The 18,387-nt window shown below is 41.6% G+C and overlaps 1 protein-coding gene across 2 annotated transcripts in view; it reads left to right on the top strand.

Annotated features, from left to right (window-relative positions):
• SLC20A2 (solute carrier family 20 member 2) overlaps nt 1-18,387 on the top strand; it is a 58,885-nt gene that overhangs the window by 11,863 nt on the left and 28,635 nt on the right. The window contains exons 1-2 of one of the 2 annotated variants that reach the window (XM_072863308.1): nt 7,401-7,515; nt 13,475-14,025. In XM_072863308.1, coding sequence (XP_072719409.1) covers nt 13,737-14,025 — 289 coding nt within the window. In that variant the 5' untranslated portion in view covers nt 7,401-7,515; nt 13,475-13,736. Of the gene's footprint in view, nt 1-7,400; nt 7,516-13,474; nt 14,026-18,387 lie in introns of those variants that run through there. The other variant, XM_072863307.1, reaches the window with a different exon arrangement.

The following is an 18,387-nucleotide window of genomic DNA, read 5'->3' as shown; positions in this document are numbered from 1 at the left end:
CGAGTAAATCTGCACATTTCTGTTTTCTTCATATTACCTCTGCCTCTATGTTCACCTAGTGTTTCTTCCAGCATTACTTCTTTCATGGTATTTGCCTTCTTTAGATCAACCCATGAGGCACTCTTGGTGTGGGTTTTTGCATGTTCTCGTGGAAGACTTTCTTGAGGGAGAACTGTCCGTCTGAGTTTGTGTAATTACTTTATGTTTTCTAAATAAACCCTAGAGAATCCCAGGCAAAATAAAATCCCTGGATTAGTACAGTAGCCAGTGGGTCAGTTTGTAATTTTTTTCCTATTTTAAATATATTTGTCAGTAACTGATGATTGTGTTTTAAAGTAGATATAGAATGGTCTTCTGCACACCTGAATTTCACGTTAGATAAGTTACACCAGTATATCCCAGATTGAATTAGTACGTTAGTGAAAATATGGTCTATGTTCTGGATTACTTTGGAGAATGGAAAATACTTTTTGCTTGGTTGAGAAATTTTTAAAACTGGAAAGGATTACGTTTCCTTTAAAACCCTGGTGCTTTGGAATTGAAAGAAACAAGCTTGTAATATAGCCCAAATTTATTGTAATCTGTTTAGTTATTTATATTAAATGAAGTGATTCAAAGGTGTTCATGTCTGCTGAAATTTTAAAGAAAACAATCAAATTGTGAGATAATTGGTTAAACGCTTGGAGACAGTGTTGATTGAAATATTAAGCACATTTTGGGAGTATTGTATTCCACTGTTTCAGAGCAACTGTTTTCTTCACATTATTTTATTCATTTGATTTAATTCAATATCTGGTTAATTCAAGGCTGAGGAACTGACTGACAGTTGAAACAATGGCATAATTAATTTTCCCTTTTTAATTTATGTGTAGAAGAGATGGAAGAGGAAATGACTTCTATGTCTTCTGAAGGTCTCGGTGACCAGAAACAACCAGTTGTTTATTAATTATAGATTCCTTGTTTACTTCTTTAAAAGAAAAAATATTTTATATACTTTTTTCTGAGTATTCAGTGTTCTTTACAGGATGATCCACTTGCTCATTTGTCTTATGGATAACAGTGAGTGATTTTTCCTTATCAGTATGACAGAGGTAGACTGTGGGTCCCTTCCAGGTCTTGCAAGAAATGTGCTCCACATGTGCTTCCATAATTCAGAGGACTCTCTTCCCATGGTGTGGTTGTCATACCTGGCTGCTGTAGACTTAATTTTTTTTTTTTTTAGGTTCTTTTCTCCTTTTTTTGCTTGATTTTTTTCAGTACCGCAGCTCTCTGGGAATTTGCACCCTGCCTTGGAGTGGTGCGGCTCTTCTCTCAGTGCTTGTATGGAGCAGAGAGGTCTGTGTCAGCACTGTGCCATTCCCATTGTCGGGTAGATCATTTTCTGCAAGGGAATTGCATAGGTGTAGAGAAGTCCCTGTTCAAGCCATGGTGGGCCTAGCAGGATCCTAGCACAGCTAGCTTTGATTCTCACCCTTCTCCAGAAAGGCAGGAAGAGGGAGGGTTCCTCGTGGAATCCCCTTTGCTATTCCTGAACTCTCAGCAGCATCCATGCTATCTTTCTTCCTCTGGGCAACTGTCCGGGTGCTGTAATGCATCACTATCATCAGCACAGCTTAGCTATAAACACCTTTTTCAGAGGATGAGGCACACTAGCCACTGGGGCTGTTGCCATGTACTCAAAGAAATATCTTCTGCTACCTTAATGACTTTCTCTTCTCTTTATAGCCTCTGTGTCAGCAAGCAGAGAAATTCTAGCTGTTCGAGCTCTTGCTGCGGACAAATACGCTCGTCAGTTCACTGGAGGCAATGTGTGTCCTGTTATCCTGCCCGTACCTTTAGGAAGACTCTTTGTGCTCCACCTGGACGTAGGCACTGGACCGCTGAAACACAAATGCGGGTAATGTTACCCGGGTTTGCTCCCGGGCTAGGAATAGCCCAGATAAAACATGGAGCCATCTCTCCGTAAGCAGTAACTCATCTGAGGGAGAGGGTTCTTTATAACAAGATCCTTGACCAAGCCCCTGTATTAAGCTGGCTTGTAGGTCCACTTTTCCTATGATTTTCAGCACTAATCTCGCAGAGGAGAAGCATTGAAGTGGAGAGCAACATTTTCCTTTGCAGAGGATAAAGCCTAGCTTTTCTTGCCCTGCTTCACAGGGCCGCATGCCCTTAGTAAGTCCTCTTGCAGGTGTTTGCTGAGCCAAGTACCTGACTATGGGACATTCTTTGGTGTGTTGCATTGGCAATGATTTAATTCCTAGCCAATGTGACAAGTCTGTTGGCCACCTGTTTGCTCCAGCAGCATTGTCAGCCTGCGGTGAAGCAGCCAGCATGCTAACTCTGCCTTGTAGGTGGAACTCAAGGTTTTTGCTTCACCATCATGCTCCTCATGTCTCTAGCAGCAGAGGCTACAGGAGATAGATGTGTACCATTACATGGACTCTGAAGAGCAGCGATCAGCAGCTATTGGACTTTGTGGGAGAAACAGGCCTATTAGCTGGCAGGTACCATTCTTTGCATGGTCTCCAAACAGTATTAGGCACGGTCACCAGCCTCCTGGTGTAATATCTGGCTCCTATTCCTATGAAATGAAGCCAAGGTCACAGCTTTCATTCCTGTTTCCACCTTTATATCTTTATTATTGCAATGCTTGTAGAAGAAAAAAGCAGAATTTCCATTGCCACTATGTATTGGCCTCATCTACTTCCACTTACTCCCATAACCCCAGTTGGCACCTCAGAGTGTCATCGTCCCTCCTCTCTTTGGTTATACCCCTGGTCCTTTCCTCCTTTTGGCATTCAGCTAGCTCATTTCTTGGTCTTCTGTCCTGCTGGCCACACCGATTTTGGAGGTTGTCAGTGAGAGCCAGCCAGTGTGGTTTGGCATGTTGATAGCTACTCGCTCACTCTAGCTCCCTTTGAAGAGAGAGGGTTGCTGGACTCGGGGGAGCCCCAGCCATCTCTTCTGGCCCAACGGGAAAAGACTCCACAGTGATTATTCTCTGAAACCCAAACCAAAATGGAAATGGCAGGCAATCTGGGGCTTGAGGTGTCAGGTTTCCTTTATCTGAAAAATTCACATTGTTGACTTTTGGCAACCACACTCTGGCTTTTTACCAAGGGGATCTTTGCAAAAGCCTCTGAATTTGCAAAATGCGTATTTTTGGATTGCCACAGGAGCGTTTCATGGGCAGTTTTTATGTTCTGTGTAAAGTCAGTATAGGTCCTTTCATAATTCAGGATAATGCTTCTTGAGTTGTCAGCAGTAGCCAGGGCTTCTAGAAATACTTTGCCCATGCTGATTGCTTTCTTTGGATATGGGGCTGGGGAGGGGAAATGATGGATTAAGCTCAGGGAGGCTCAGAGCAGCAGTTCCCCCCTTTCCTTGGGCTTAGTATGGATGTAGTACGCTCAGCCTCCAGTGAATCAGCCAGAGTTGCGGGCGATACGAGTCCAGTTCCTGGCATTAACTGGGGCAGTGCTTGAATCAGCTGGCCAAAGCCTTGCTCATTCAGAATGGGTTTGCTGCCTTTGAACTCCTGGCTTGGCGTGGGCTTGTGCTGTGGCAGGGGTTGGAGCCAGCCTGGCTCTCCCAAGCCACACAACGCCCGGAGCCTGTGTCATCCTCTGTGCCAGCCTTGGCCTCCGGCAATTCCAGTTGTGGGTTCCTCCTTTTCATTTTCCCAGGGCTTTCTTGCTCAATAGACAAACGTGATCTCAAGCAGAGTCATGCTCTGTAACATGGCAGCTCTCCCTGCATGCCTATGCAAGCACAGCCAAATCACCTCGACCATTGGGAGTGGAAGTCTCCTAGCTGGGGTTGGATGTCCTCTTTGAGAGCCTGGGGGCTTGCTGGAAAAAGAAGTTCGGATGACAGTGTGACAGAGTTCAGAGCCATCAAGAAAGCCCATCCAAACAGTTTGCTTCCTCAGAGCAGAGGAGTCACTCCATCCCTGAATGCCAAGTGACTTTTTAATTTTTATGTCTACCACATTAGACTTTCCAGAGAGTCCCCGAGATGGTTTTTCTTGCAGTGAAACACGGATGCATCTCTTTGTATTCAGAGATTATCCTGATAGATAACAATGTGTTGGAGCTTGCTACCCAATATGCAAAAGCAGATGTGCTTTTGTTGGTTGGAGCCGGCTCTTTCCAGCTTGGACTGTGTTTGTAGCTATCTGCAGAGCAGATATTCAGAGTTTTGTTGATATTCATTGGGAACAATGGAGTCACCGAAGCACCCAGAAATGGTGCTGTGTTTGGTAGAGCTGTGTTAAATCTCCATTAGCCTTCAGAACCTCAGGGCTGATTTCCAGGTAATGATCGGCGTGTGCTGTCCTGCTTCAAGTCCCCCATGGTGTAGATGGTCACAGGGGCCTTCAAAACCAGAAAGAAGGGTATTGGAAGAGTATTTGAGATACTATGTGATACCTGTGCAGTCATCTGCCGCCCATTTTCATTTCTCCTCATTAATTTTATTTTCTTTCTTTGTAGATTGAGGGGAAATAAGGGTTCCCTGGCCGGGTCAGGGGCACAAATACTGAATAAGGGAAACAAAAGTCCCCGGTTCCAGCTGCTTATGGCTCCCAATTGTAGAGTACCAGCAGGTATGCAAAAGCCCAAAAGCTCCCATTGCTGGTCAGTAACCTTATTTAAGTTGGCACAACGTAACTGGAACAACATCCTGCAGCTTTCGGATGTTTTAATTGTATTTCTGTTTCTGACCAAATGCAGTTTATAGGTATTCAGGTTCCAATTCTTACAGGTTTTTATGCTAGAAAATTATAATCATCCCCCATTATTTTCTACTCAAAATGTATGTACTTTAAAATAAATATAATCACTTAAATACATAGCCTTCCCATCTGAATGGCAAAAAGGCCAGTTACATTTGATATAAAAGCTACATTAAGTTGCAAATTAATGTTGTTTTAGTGGTTAGTGGTAAATGAGAACCTGGGCATCTTTCAGAAAATAGCTGATGTAAAAATGCAAAACAAAGGGGGTTTAAAATTAATTATTTAAATTGGCATGTCCTATTACATTATTTAAACCAGAATATAAATCTGCCTAACATGGGCTTGTTGAATCAAGCAGGGATCTCTCAACTGTGGATTTACCAGAATAAATTACAATTAAAAAAAAAATTATGATATCTGATCGAGATTGTAATATATAATATTTATCATTTCTACAAATATTTGATTTGATGGGAACCAAACTGGTGCTGCCATTGCCAAAAGCCGATCCTCATCATTTATTTTGTGGTCATATAAAGTTTCCTTTGCCTGCTTCTTTAGTGGTATCCCAAATTGTAACTCTTTAATGGTCAACCTATCTTGGCTTGAATTTTCCCATGCCTGAGGTCCACAATGCTGATTTAGCAGAATAAAACCTTTGAAGATAATTCCTTTTCTCTGTGCTGTTTATTATATCCTTTGCTTCGCATGTAGACCGAGCTCCGAAGCTTAGGTCAACAAGAAACCACCGTGTGGTCAGGCTGTCTCATGGGAAGCGGCACTCAAATGGTTCCGGTTTGTTGTTCTCCTGGGTCTGAGACGATTCCCAGAGGTTGGGCCGGCAACTTCTGGCTTTTGAAATCGATGTAGACGCCTCCCAGACAACATGTCCTTTTGACAGTCTTTTTACCTGCATCTGCACACTGGGGGTGGTTACTCTGGGATGGGTGAATGGTCCTTTAAGGAGAACTAGGGTGGGTTTAGTGCTTACCCGGACCGTTTGGGTTTGAGCTTTTCCAAGGCAGACATCAACAACTTATCAGCTATAAAGAGAACATGAAATAATATTTTGCAGTCTTTTTTTTACTTTATAAAGTTAAGTAAGTGCTCCAAGAAAGTTTCTGTGTTTGTTTATTCACTTCCTTAAAACCTTGGAATCCAGACCTATAAATACAGGCTGACTTCATGTTTAGAATTATGATCGCTCTCACTTATTGATTGATGCTACTTGTTAAAAAAAAAAAAGTATTGAGATATGTTTAGATCTGCAGGGAAAGATTAATATTCTTCTTGTTAAAATATGTTGCTTTTGTACATAAGGGAAAACCAGTGTGAAAGTATCAACCTCTCGCACTTTTCTAAAACTAGGAATCCTGTTTGCCGGCTATTACAGAAGTAAAAGAAAAGACTTTGCAACCAGACTTAAGAGATGTAGCTTTTCACAAAGTTAGCAGCTGTACTGCAAGCTTAATAGTAGTTGGGTATTGACCTTAAATAAAAAGTCAGCATTTCTTACAAAGAATCATGGCCTGATACTTACAATTCTTTTTTTATTGGGGATTTTTAATGTCATTTCTGCATTGCAGATTTCTAGCTGGAGTTTTGCCCTAATTCTTTTTAGAAGATGATGTAGGCTTACTAATCCATGTGAGTTTTCTTAAGAAATGTAAACCACTTTTCAGATTTACCAAATTATCCCTGAATATCATCTGCAGCTGATTTTAACCAATTTAGAAAACTTTTGCCTTCTTGTTAAGAAATATCCTTTATTCAAACTTGAAAAAATAGATGAGGTAAGAATTATGTTTGCAAGTCTGTGTTTACAAATCTAAGTCAATGATTTGGTTTTTCTCAAATGTTCAGGGCACAGAAAATTTACTGATTTAAGTTTATTATGTTGGAATACGATGCCATAGCTTTGAGTGACTCAGAATGGAATAAAACCTAACAGTTAAATTTAAAACATCATTTATTTATAAACCAGAAACGTGTCCAAATAAATTTGCGTCTGTCAGATTTTTAAACTGTGACAATGCAGTTTTGATTTACGTTCCTTTTTGCTGAATAAAATGGCTTAATTGCATTATATAGTATTAAGGGAAATATTTTATATAAAGCTAAGCCAGGTGCTTTTAGGCAAACATTATTTTTGCCTTGACATACATGCAAAAATGTTTCCCACTTAAAGGAAAGCGGTTGAAGGAATTTGGATTGGGTAATTTAGGTTGAACTGTTGAAAGCGAAGTTGCTTGCTTAGGCATTGATCCAGTCAAAACTCGTGCACATCTTTAACTTTCTGCAGTCTGCGTAGCCTGTGAGACCTCTACTGACATGGATAAAATAACAAGCATGCAACATCTTTACCGAATTGGATGTATGTACCCTACCATCACATGCACTTGAATTAAGCGTGCATTTAAGTGTGCTTGCAAATAGAAGACCTGGGGCTCCTCAGAGATTACCTGATCACGCCAAAATGCCCAGCTGGCAGGCAAAAATGAGATTTCCTTTCTCATCTATGCCTATGCTTGGGGGGAAAAAAAAAAGGGAAGGTTTTGTTGCTTTTAATATGAGCTTCATTGGATTGGTTTGTCTCACTAGTGCAGTCATGACGCAGTGTTGTGTTTTATCAGTGCCCACCCCCAGCAGAATTCTTTGCTTAAGAGGAGGCAGATTTTCACCTACTGAATAAGACTCTGGACTCGCATTGATGCTTCTCGGTGTTGTCTTGTGTGCTCTCCTGTGCCTGAGTGAATTTTATCCCCGGACTGCCTGGTGTAAGTTATAGCCCTCTTTCTACCCTCTGGAAGTTTGCATGTTCAGATGTGACTGTGCTGAATGATAGGATGTCTATTTTAGACTTCAGCCTGTATTTACAATCAGGGGGGCAAGTCGCTGGAAGAACTTAGCTCCTTTTTCTTTTGGAACAACTTTTAAATACTGGGTGAGTTTTAAAGATTTCTCTGCATGGTTTTCCTTTATAAAACATGTTTTCCATAACCATGAACACTTGTTTTCTCTGAATGGATCTTAAAATTCTGTAGTGTCGTATCATAAAAACCACTTGCTTGTTAGAAAGACTTTGTTCGGTCACTGAAGGATTAAATTGTCCTTTAGTTAGAGAAAAAGATATTTGTCAGCAAACACACAACAAGGACTTGTTGATACTTTACCTGTCTTACTTGTTTGTAGAACTGCTGTTTAAATGTGACTGCTGTCTGTGTTTTTAGTGAGTGTTTTCAGCAACAGAATCTTGTGCTAAATATTTTACATGCATTTTTGACCTTTCAGTGGTGGGAACAGAGGTTGATAGGGACTAAGAAAAGGAAGCATCCTCTGGAAGTTTTGGGAGCTGGCGGTGACAGTCCCTCTCTGCAATGTTAAACTGGATGGGAGTCCTTGGAAAGCTATCAACTTCAGTCTTGTTTCCATATGAAGTAGTAGCATGAAGTACACTTAAACACATTGCCAACTTGTTAAAATAGGAACTGATTGATAGAAAAACTGCTTCTGCAGATGCGGTAATTGATTTTTTTTAAAGTAAGTCAAGGGTGCTTTTTGTGTACTGGAGCATTAAACTTGCATCATGCTTGGCCTTGTGACAAGTCCTGTGCATGTAATTTAGAGCCATATAGGGATGTTCTTAGTCTTGAACCACTTGAATTAATACCACCTTTCATATAATGAGTGTAGTATTAGTAATTTAAAGTATTTAGTATTAGTAATTTAAAGATAATTTACGAGCCTTGTGGCCCGAGCACGAACTGGAAACGATAAGGACTATTGATGTGAACGATGTTAGTAGCTTTGGTTATAAATCAGGCTTGGTTTCTATGCAGTACTGTGTTTAGTACCAATAGACTGGAATGCCAGATCTGGTATGAGTTTATATACATAGGTGGGAAGCCTGAGAGATTGGTTTTATATAAAGAACAACATACAGAAATTAGAGAGGTATGGAATAACCTCCTAGAAGCTGCTGTCTGGTAAGCATTTTAGACAGACTTTTCAGCCACTGGTAACGAGAAGTGAACCTGCCTGTCAGTACAAATTCAATGCCACTGTCTATCATGAAACGGCTGCTGTTTTCAACACTGCAGGGGAAAAGAAATCGTCCTCCCCTGTCTGTCTTGTCATAATGCAAAGTGGAATAGTTGTAAGAGTTATCTTGAGAAATGCTACGCTAGCTGCTGTCTTTTGATTTTTGCTCATACTTGGGCAACAACAAAACAGTTAAAACTGGGACCTCGCGGAATCTCTGTCCCGTGTGGAGTAGGAGAATGTTTTAAACTGCAGCATGGGGCAACTTCTGAGAGCAGAAGAGCTGCATACAGCATGATTTATATATGGTATGAGCTGCATACGGGATGATTTATATACTTTTCAATGTTTCATGAGTGCAGTAGGTTCTTCGTAATTTTCTGCGAAGAAAAGATTAAAGGACATTTATGGGGTCTCTGTTTCCTTTATGTCACACAACTGGATTACTGGTGGGTAATGCACTCTGATTGCTTCCCTAGACTTTGAACTTTGTCCTGAACTTTTATTTAACTGTTCGTCCCTGTTGTTAGATGTTTCTGCGTTCTCTTTAGCAGCAATTTGTTTGGCAAAAAAACCAACAAATGACAACTTTGTTTTTCAAATTTTGCATTATTTTTTTCACTAAAAACTTGTCTAGGCTTAGAAGTATACTGTGAATAGTTTCTGGAAGAGCTGTCTTAGTAAATGTCCGTATATAAACATGTCCTAAAATGATCTCGTGGTTACTGGGAGATCCTGACTTTTTCCTGAGGATTCACTTATCATTCTGCATGAATCAAGGTGCTTCCTTACCTAGGTTTTTTTTCATCTCTCCCTTAGGGAAGAACTAGCACTTTGTGTTGACAGAATTATAACAAGATGTTTAGCTAGCAACAAAATAAAGTCCGAGGGGGGTGTCTGGATCATCTGCCAGTGAGGCAGAGGGACGTGCTTAGCATTTCCAAAAATCAAATTTTTCTCACTGAGGTGCAAGTTCTGTAAGTTTCTAAGTCCACTTAAAGAGTTAAAAGCTTCAACTCAGACCTCCTATGTATGATACTCTAATTATGGATCGTAAGAAAACGTATTAGCTAAAAATCTTGCCTTAATGCAGAATTAGCTTCTTACAACTTGAAATTTCATCTGTACGCCTTTCCCGTCGCTCTAGCAGCCATCAGAGATGCACGCTCCAGCTTCAGGTCCTGCAGCTCCCCGATGCTAACGCAGTTCCTCTGCCCTGCTAATTCCCAAGGGTGAGTTTGCAGCACGACCACTGCAGTGCGGGCTGCGCTGGTTCAGGAAGAGTTATCCAAAGCGTAAATAGGAAAATGAACTTTTCCACCCAGAGTCTAGTGCAGTAGTGTAGTGCACCCAACTGTGGAGGCCTTGGCAGAGAGGTGGTATTGGTCCCACAGGTAAATGGGAGGATTTCCTGCATCTAGCAGGTCAGGTTGAATTGCATTTGGCATGCATAGAGGCATGTTGATGGAATATAAATGAGCACAGGAGAGAACCAGGCTAGTGACTTCCAGCTGTCATGCAGAGAGCAGATCTGCCATTCCCTACTGTACGGTGTTTTTTCCAGTTTCTTTTTCATCCCAGTAACAACATGAAATACCACAGGCTCTTGGTTAGGTTAGGTGATGAGGGGCATAGCTCAGCGTGTCTGAGCATGCCAGATGTATTTTGGGCTCCAGAAAGAAGCATGCTACAAGATTTAGCCTGTATTTAGTCACTGGCCTACTTTGCAGGATATTTCGCATTTCTGAAAACTTTCTCAGTGGAGATGTGCCCTTTTTCTTTTTATTTTTCTTTCTGTTTCTTTCTTTAAACATTTAACATCTCTTACAGTTATTTAAGGTTGAAAGTAGTAACACCTAGCCATTCAAACGCTGCCTGCATGTTAATTTTTAGACGTGTGCTTATTCCCTTTCCTCCTTTCCTTTTGATTTTCATCTTGTTAAAGACAAGGCTTGGCCATTGCTGTGCTTTATCTCCTGGGCAAACGCAGTGGACATCAAGTTGAGCCTCCCAAGTTTTGGAGGAAGTTCTTTTTTGAACCGTCACCTTGCATAAAATGACAGGAGGGGTGACTTCTTACTTAAGACATCCTTTTCTCCCAAGGCTGCATATCCTATTTCACAGGGAGGGAGATTATGTAGCTGCCTCTCCAAGCCCTTTGCCAAGAGCCCCGCTGACAGACTTTGGGAGACTCTTTGGCCTTCACGAGGAGTTTTAGGAGCACACATGCACACACTTGAAGTCTTAATTTCTTTGGGACCATCTGGAGTTCTTCCCCCTCTCCTCCCAGGGAAGCTAATAAAGGCAACCTTGTGACTTAGTGGTTTATTTTGGAAGCTGCAGGAACTTGCTGTGGCTGGAGGAGCCCGATTTGGCATACATTGTCCCGTGAACTCTGATGCGGTGGGGGAATGTCACAATCCCCCTGATCTTCCTTATCCCAGAGATTTGGTCACTGCAGTAAATTGGTAGGTTGGTTGATAAGTGGAGAAAAGACAGATCTCTGTTGGGAATAAGGGTGTGCTTTCGTCTTGCGGGTCTGAAGGAAACGGGTCTCATATAATCACAGCGTCTGTGGATGCATGCATGGATCTCAGTCAGCTTTGCCCATTTTCAGGAGAGGAAACTGGGGCACTGAGGCTAACTTGGCAAAGGTACTGTGTAAGCCCATGCAGGATGAAGAATTTAATCATTAACCTCCAGGATCAAGGAAGGACCCTAGTCCAGCACTTCATCTCCTAGCAAAAATCTGATATACATAATAGAATTTTTTAAATGAATTTAACGGAATTTTGTCGTCTTGTTTTCCTTCACAGGCAAACAAGTACTAACTCTAATTGTTTCTTCCAAATATCATTAGCCTTTTCTGTCTCTGTCAAGTCCTTTTCCACTCAGTGAGCTAGTGCTCATGAATTATAAAAAGGCAACAAGTCTTCAAACATCAAAAATGCATTGGTGCTTTGTTTTCTCATGTTATCTCATAGTATAAAAATCCTTATACAAATGTTTTTAGCCGTTAAGACCTTCTGAGATGTTATTTTAGAGTGTAAGGCATTCAAGGATTGATGTCTGCTCCATGTCTGGAAAAGACTGGAGCAACAGTTGTTCAGCCAGTTTGGAGCCTGGAGAAAGAAAGAGGGACATCTTTTCTGCTGAATATGTGTATTTAGAGAAAGAATCAATCCTTGACATCAGCTTAAGGGTTTTCTAGGAAACAGGTATAGATGTAGTATTTTCCTGTTGGTTATTCTCAAGAATCCAGCATCTCAGGAATATGCAAAATCTCTTATAGTTTTTAATTTTGCTATTATTTCAGAGGTTTCAGAGACCCTTCCTCCTTGCTGCTGCAGGGCCTACATTGCATTGGGGTCATTGAAATAAATTAACTATGGTCTTGAAACTGTGGATGTGGGTATATTGTATGAGACTGAAGCGAATATGGGGAAACTAGGAGAGAGCAGGAGCTGGGGTCGGGGCTTTTCATCTGATGTCTCCTGATCTCTTGAAATGCTTCTTAAAACATGTGGAGTTGGCTGATGGATATTTGCTGCTAAATGTTCATTTTAACCCCTTGTCCCCTCCAAAATGGCACTTTTCTGGAGCTGAACAGCATGGATAGGAAAGCAGAGGGTGGCATGGGATGTCTTCATGGTGGCTGCTAGCAGAAGAGAAGCAACCCTCAGAAGAGGCAGATGGTTTGGGCAAATTTGCTTCTAGCTTTCGACCATCTTGACATCAGTGTTGGCCTTATCACTCTGCTTAGCAGTCTTTTGGATGGTGAAGGTTTTATTTTTTAAAGTCCCCTTCTCTCTGTCCATTTTTTGGTTTGAAAGAGCTCACTCTTTTTTCAGATTAGACTAATTAAGGACTAATTAAGATAATGCGATCATAAAACTGAAACTATCAAAATAAATACAAAAAGATATCTATAACAATGGTTTGAATATAATAACTGTTAGTAATTGGTAATCATCTATAGGAAAGAGCAAAGAGCTCAACTTTTTAGTTAAACTTTTTTTATAGACTTCTCTAGATCTGTAGGGATACATGGGAATATTGCGATTATTGTGCTGTTTCAGTGACTGAGAAGCTGTAAGAAAATTGTATTCTTACTGCATGGGATGTGATAACAGCAATAGATGAATATTAATGTTCTTCAGAGTATTTTCAGTGGCGTTTCCTAGACAGACACATAGATAAAATCATTTTTCAGAGGAGTGCATCCCTGGTTGCAGCTGATAATATGTGGAGAGCTCTGCTGAGGTCGGTGGAGCTAGGTGATATACATCAGCTGGGAATCAGGCTGTATGGTATGGTCTATATATTCTACATGTCTTATATTCACTGGGTGCAAAAAGCCAAGAAGAATCCTCCTTCTAGAAAGAGGGCTTATCGTGCTGTTTGGTAAATTCAACACAAACAAAACCTCAACATTTCTAAATCCTTTTAAATTGCTCAAAAGATTTTCTTGGTCAGTGATATTGCAAGAAACATATTGCTTTGGTGGTGACCTAATTTTAACCTTTTCTGAATTGCTTTATCATTAGAACAGTCACATGCTGAGGTAGGACCCCATTAGTGGGTTTAAATCATCTGTTTACTTCTGAAAACGCGCATTGTTACGGGCTCGGCTGAGTATTCCCTTTTTTTTTTTTTAATTTTGTCTTTTTTTTTCTTCTTTTTTTTCTGTTGCAGGACAGAACATCGCAGTTGTACCGGTTTGGGAGCAAAATATGGAATGTGTTTCACTGCTGACCGAAGGCAGCCAAATGAACAGTATTTATAGTAGTTTGAAAATCAGCAGTTAGCAGTTTCTTCACATTCTAACACTACCCAGCACTTTCCAGAGAGAACTCATTGTTTACAAGAAATCTGCTTTCCAAATCCGTTGCGGTGCCCTCCAGCCTTGACTATTAACTATTTGCAAAGGGGAAGCTAATCTACGCTTTGGGGAAAGATGGCAATGGATGAGTACCTGTGGATGGTCATTGTGGGTTTTATCATTGCTTTTATTTTAGCCTTTTCGGTTGGTGCAAATGATGTTGCAAATTCTTTCGGAACGGCTGTGGGCTCTGGTGTTGTTACTTTACGCCAGGCTTGCATTTTGGCTTCAGTTTTTGAAACCACTGGCTCAGTATTACTGGGAGCAAAAGTAGGAGAAACAATTCGGAAAGGTATAATTGATGTTAACCTGTACAACAACACTGTCCCACTGCTGATGGCAGGAGAAGTGAGTGCAATGGTTGGTAAGTAATACTTTCCTATTCCAAGTAACATTCATTGTGTATTTGTCATCTGTTCGTTGTGCATATTGTTAATTAAGTCTTCCCACCTTCTGGATTTGCACATCTGGTTTTGTGTGAATGCAAGGGCCTGTATTCCTTTTTTAATCATCTCCTATGTTTTTTAAATGCTTCTAATCATGTACATTTTTTGTGGTTCAGCCATTTAACTAATAGAAGAAAAAAATGTTTAACATAATGGATCATATATATGTATTCTTAGGGTACTGAAAAATTATTTTGGAGGTTTTTATGGTGGTAAATGGAAAATATGTAAGCATAGCATTTGTGACTGTACATTTGTGATCCTACAGAAATAACAGTTTGCAATGAATACGTATGAGAAGGAATTACCTAAATTGTTTTAAAAAAATTGCAGAAAATCCAAACATATTTGCTTAAACTGATTGTCTAGCTGAGTGATTGCAATTAATCATATACTTCACCCTTGCCCATGGCAAAACTAAAGGAGCAGTGAAGACAGATGGTCACACATTTAAGGTCTTTTTAATTTTTCTGACTCAAACTGACAGCAGTTCAGCATACCTTAGAGTCTGCTCCACATGCTTTTGTTCTCCGTTTAGAACAAATAGCGTATTCTGAGGTAAGTAACATTAAGCCACCATATTTACTCTTTGTTTATATGCAAGAGGCTTTGTGAGCTTTTGGAGAGCTCCCTCAAGGATCAATAGCAAACCTGCTTTTAAAGGGCAGGAGACAGCAGGAAGGAAACCCTTTCACTGTGGGAGAGGCAGCCCCGGCAAGGGGCCAGCCTGCCCATCCCACCACCACTTCTTCAGTCTGACAGGTCCATGGCATCCCACGACAGGGTGACGTGATTTATATGAGCGTCACAGAGTCCTCTGTTTGAAAGGGATGCTCCACTCAAAGATTTTATTCCTTAAACCTCCTTAAACCTAACCTAAATATTATGTCTACCTACCCCCTCTAACCTTCCCACAGTTTTCAGGCAGGACCTGAACGTGAGGTAGGAGAATCCATGCAGAGGTCTACTACATGAATCCATGCAGAGGTCTACTACATGCGGTTATTTTCCCATTTCTTTGGGGAAATGGGAAGATTTTGCTTTTTTTAAAATTTTAATGCATAAAAAATGGACATCAAGGGCCAATTTCTGGACTTGTCTGAGGTAGCTTTGTGCGCTTGAGAGCGGGGAGGTGGTTCCCATGGGCTTTCGCTGCTCCTGAGACTCCTGAAGGTTGGCCACCTTCCCCTGCCCAAGGGGACGAGGGGTTGGTTAGCGAGAAATCGCTGCTGGGACCGCAGCCGCTTCCCTAAATTGTCCCTCTGTGAGGCTGCCAACTTAAACCACATCAAATGCTCTTGGGCACCCCCCATCAGTTCCTCTTTCCCATTGCCTTGCAAGGTCAGCTGCAGATTTCTGGTCTTTCCCTCAAGCTGCAGGGTGGCTTCTTAGTACCTCTTCACTTGCATAATTTAGCCTTCTGCTTCCTGAGATAGCTCCATCATTTCCCATGGGTGTGTGCCCAGGAGCAGCATACGCTGTCTGAAATGTAAGTGAACTGCATCTTCTGACCTTCACGTTCTTGATACTCAAGGTCCCTGTTGAAGGAAGGGTCCTTTCCCTTTTCTGTATCTATTTCTGGCATCCTGATCCTGGCTGGGCAAAGTTTTAAGGCTCAGATGCCCCCTGCAGAGGCAACTGGCCAGAAGCTCAAAGAAAACAACTTATTTGCATGCATATTTACATAAGCCTGTGTGAACTTCATGACCAGTTGCATTCCCTTCCTCCAGTAAGGGCATTAAGAAGAAATTCCACATTTTAAATCTCAGAATTAATCCCAAGTTACAAACCGCAGATTTCAATTTTTTTTCCCTCAAATCCATCTCCAGCTTTTGTCTGGATGTATGATGTTTTTTTCTCTGTTTTCTCTGAGCTTTCCTGTATGTTTTCTTTTCCTCTTTCTGTTTTTGCTCTGCATTTTCCCCACCATTCTCTCATGCCTCATGATCATATTTTTGCAAATGGACTTAGCTTCTGAATTTCGATGAGGCTTAAACGACTCAACAGTCTGGGAGAGACCAAAAGTCACTGTATCCTCTTTCCAGATGTTGGTGGAAGATCCTTTGATGCTTGCAGCAAACAGCAGATGTTGATTTTCAGGGCAACCTTCTCTCCTAAGAGAAAAGGAAGCAGGGAGCAATGGGATTAAAATTTTAAAATGTAACATTTTGTAATCATTTGTAGTGTATTAAAATGTTGTTTGTTGGGCAGTTGGGAAGTTAGGGACTGTTGCTCTTGAGAGTAAATTGTAGTACTTCCCTAGCATTAACTAATTGTCAGGTTATTGTCAGGAATTGCCCGAGTGTTGTTCTCGTGATCCTGGTGGGAGCTGAAGTCAGCAGTTGGTGCAGCCGAGGAGATGCCACCGACAGAGAGGACATCCCAGCCAGGATTAGCAAAGCGAAGTACTAACCCAGTCTTGCAGGTGGCGTGGTACTCGATGGGAGCTCGCGGCTGGCACACAGCACCAGAGCCTCAGGAGAATGGATGTGGTGCCTTCAGCAGCAGGGGAGCATGAAACACACCCTGAGCCGAAAGCCGGTGCTGGCACCTCTTGGTCAGGGCAGCCTGCAGCCAACCCTCTTTCTTTAGGAGATAGCAACAGGGGGGAAAGGGTGTGTGGCCACGGTGTCAGCAGGCCTGAAGAGTCTGAATTTGGGACCCTGAGACAGATCTAGTGAGCCTCCTTGCTTCCTAGGTTAGTTTTGCAAGGATAAAAATTGGGAACATGCATTTTATATTAAAGAGGAGTGAAAGCTTTGATGTAGGTAGTTAAGGCATTGTAAGCCCCAGAGGAAAGTCCTGCTCTGGCTTGATTTGTATTTTCTTCTGTTCCTTAATGTGCTCCCTTAAACTTCTTTAGACCACGCATTGTCCTTCTCAGACCATCCATCAGTCCTCCACCTCTTTCCCTCTTACTTTCCTGTTTGTTTTCAAGGTCAAGTTGATTAAATAAGAAATAGTGCCATATTCCCTCTATTTCCCCCCCAACAAAAAACCCAGCCCTCACTACACATTTGTAGTGCAGCTGTGGCTTGGTTACGTTTTCCCTATTTTTTAGACTGAGTATTTTGTAATTGCATATCTATGGCTGGCTTATCTGTTTATTTGGCTCTTTACAGATGTTACCATCTGTTTTCTCTTTCACCTCACTTCCACTTGCTGGTCTGTAAGTTCACGTTAAAGGTTTCAAAATGTATTTATTTTTATTTTAGTACAGGGGAAGAGAGGCCAAAAAATTAAAGAGCAGGTGTTCCTTGTTTGATCTAGAATTTCCAATAGCAATAGGAGTAATAGTTGTTTTGGGATAGTACCCCAGGAGAGATGAGTTTTACAAACTGGTTGACTTCCAAATGTTGCTGTGTATGATGCCAGCAAATCACCATTTGCAGATGGCTCTGTTTCAAGACCATCAAACCATCCTCTCATGTTGGAATTGAGAATGGAGGCCGAGATTTTGAGTAACAGCATATGTTCAGTGACCTTGCTTTATCACCTGTGTCTGCTGCAGATCTGTTAAGAGAGGTGGCACGAGCCAGAAAATATGAGATCTCTCATGGCAGTTTGATCGCAGCCATTGGGGCCTCTTAGCACATGAAGATTTAGTCTTAAGGCCATGAAGTCTTAAGATGAAGAGATCTTTCTAAGAATTCTCTAATATTAGGCAAGATCCACAGAAAGCTTGTGTCACTGCCAAAATGATTTTGGTGTCCTGAGGTTAGCACCACTGGAAGAGGAGCAGGGAACCTGGGTCCTTGCAATGTGAAAATGAGTTGGAGCATGGAGCTGCGTGTTGAGAGCTTGGTGGCCAACTGTGGTCTGATCTAACTACCAAAAGTTGGGACTGAAAACAAATACAAGGCATCCTCTCTGGTGCTTGGGGTCTTTTTTTTTTTCCTGCACTCTTGGCAAACATCCTTCCTTGGGACGTCTATTGGGACACCAGACATCGCATTTACTTTATAGACCATTAGCTACCATCGCTTAGTTAGTTAGGGGATCTTATTTCCTTATGCCAAGGGTATCTTTGGCTACTCCATGACTAAGATAAGCCTTTTCTGCAGTTCTGAATTTCTCCAGTGCCGCAATGAGCTGCAAATGAAGGCAGTGAGAGAGTCCTTATTCCCTCCTCAGTCCATTTTTCCTATAGAGGACTCCGGACAACCCCGTGTCACTGAGAAGAGGCATAAAAACTCCCTGCCCCGCAATTTGAACCTTTCTCTGGTAGCAGCTGAATTTAGGAGCATGGGTGGTTCACTAGTGAAACGGTGGATGCCTCC

The sequence above is a fragment of the Ciconia boyciana genome, chromosome 5 (genome assembly GCF_034638445.1).
Source record: "Ciconia boyciana chromosome 5, ASM3463844v1, whole genome shotgun sequence".
Lineage (NCBI taxonomy): Eukaryota > Metazoa > Chordata > Aves > Ciconiiformes > Ciconiidae > Ciconia > Ciconia boyciana.
The sequence above is the reverse complement of the archived record's forward strand: the minus strand, read 5'-3'. Positions and strand labels throughout refer to the sequence as shown.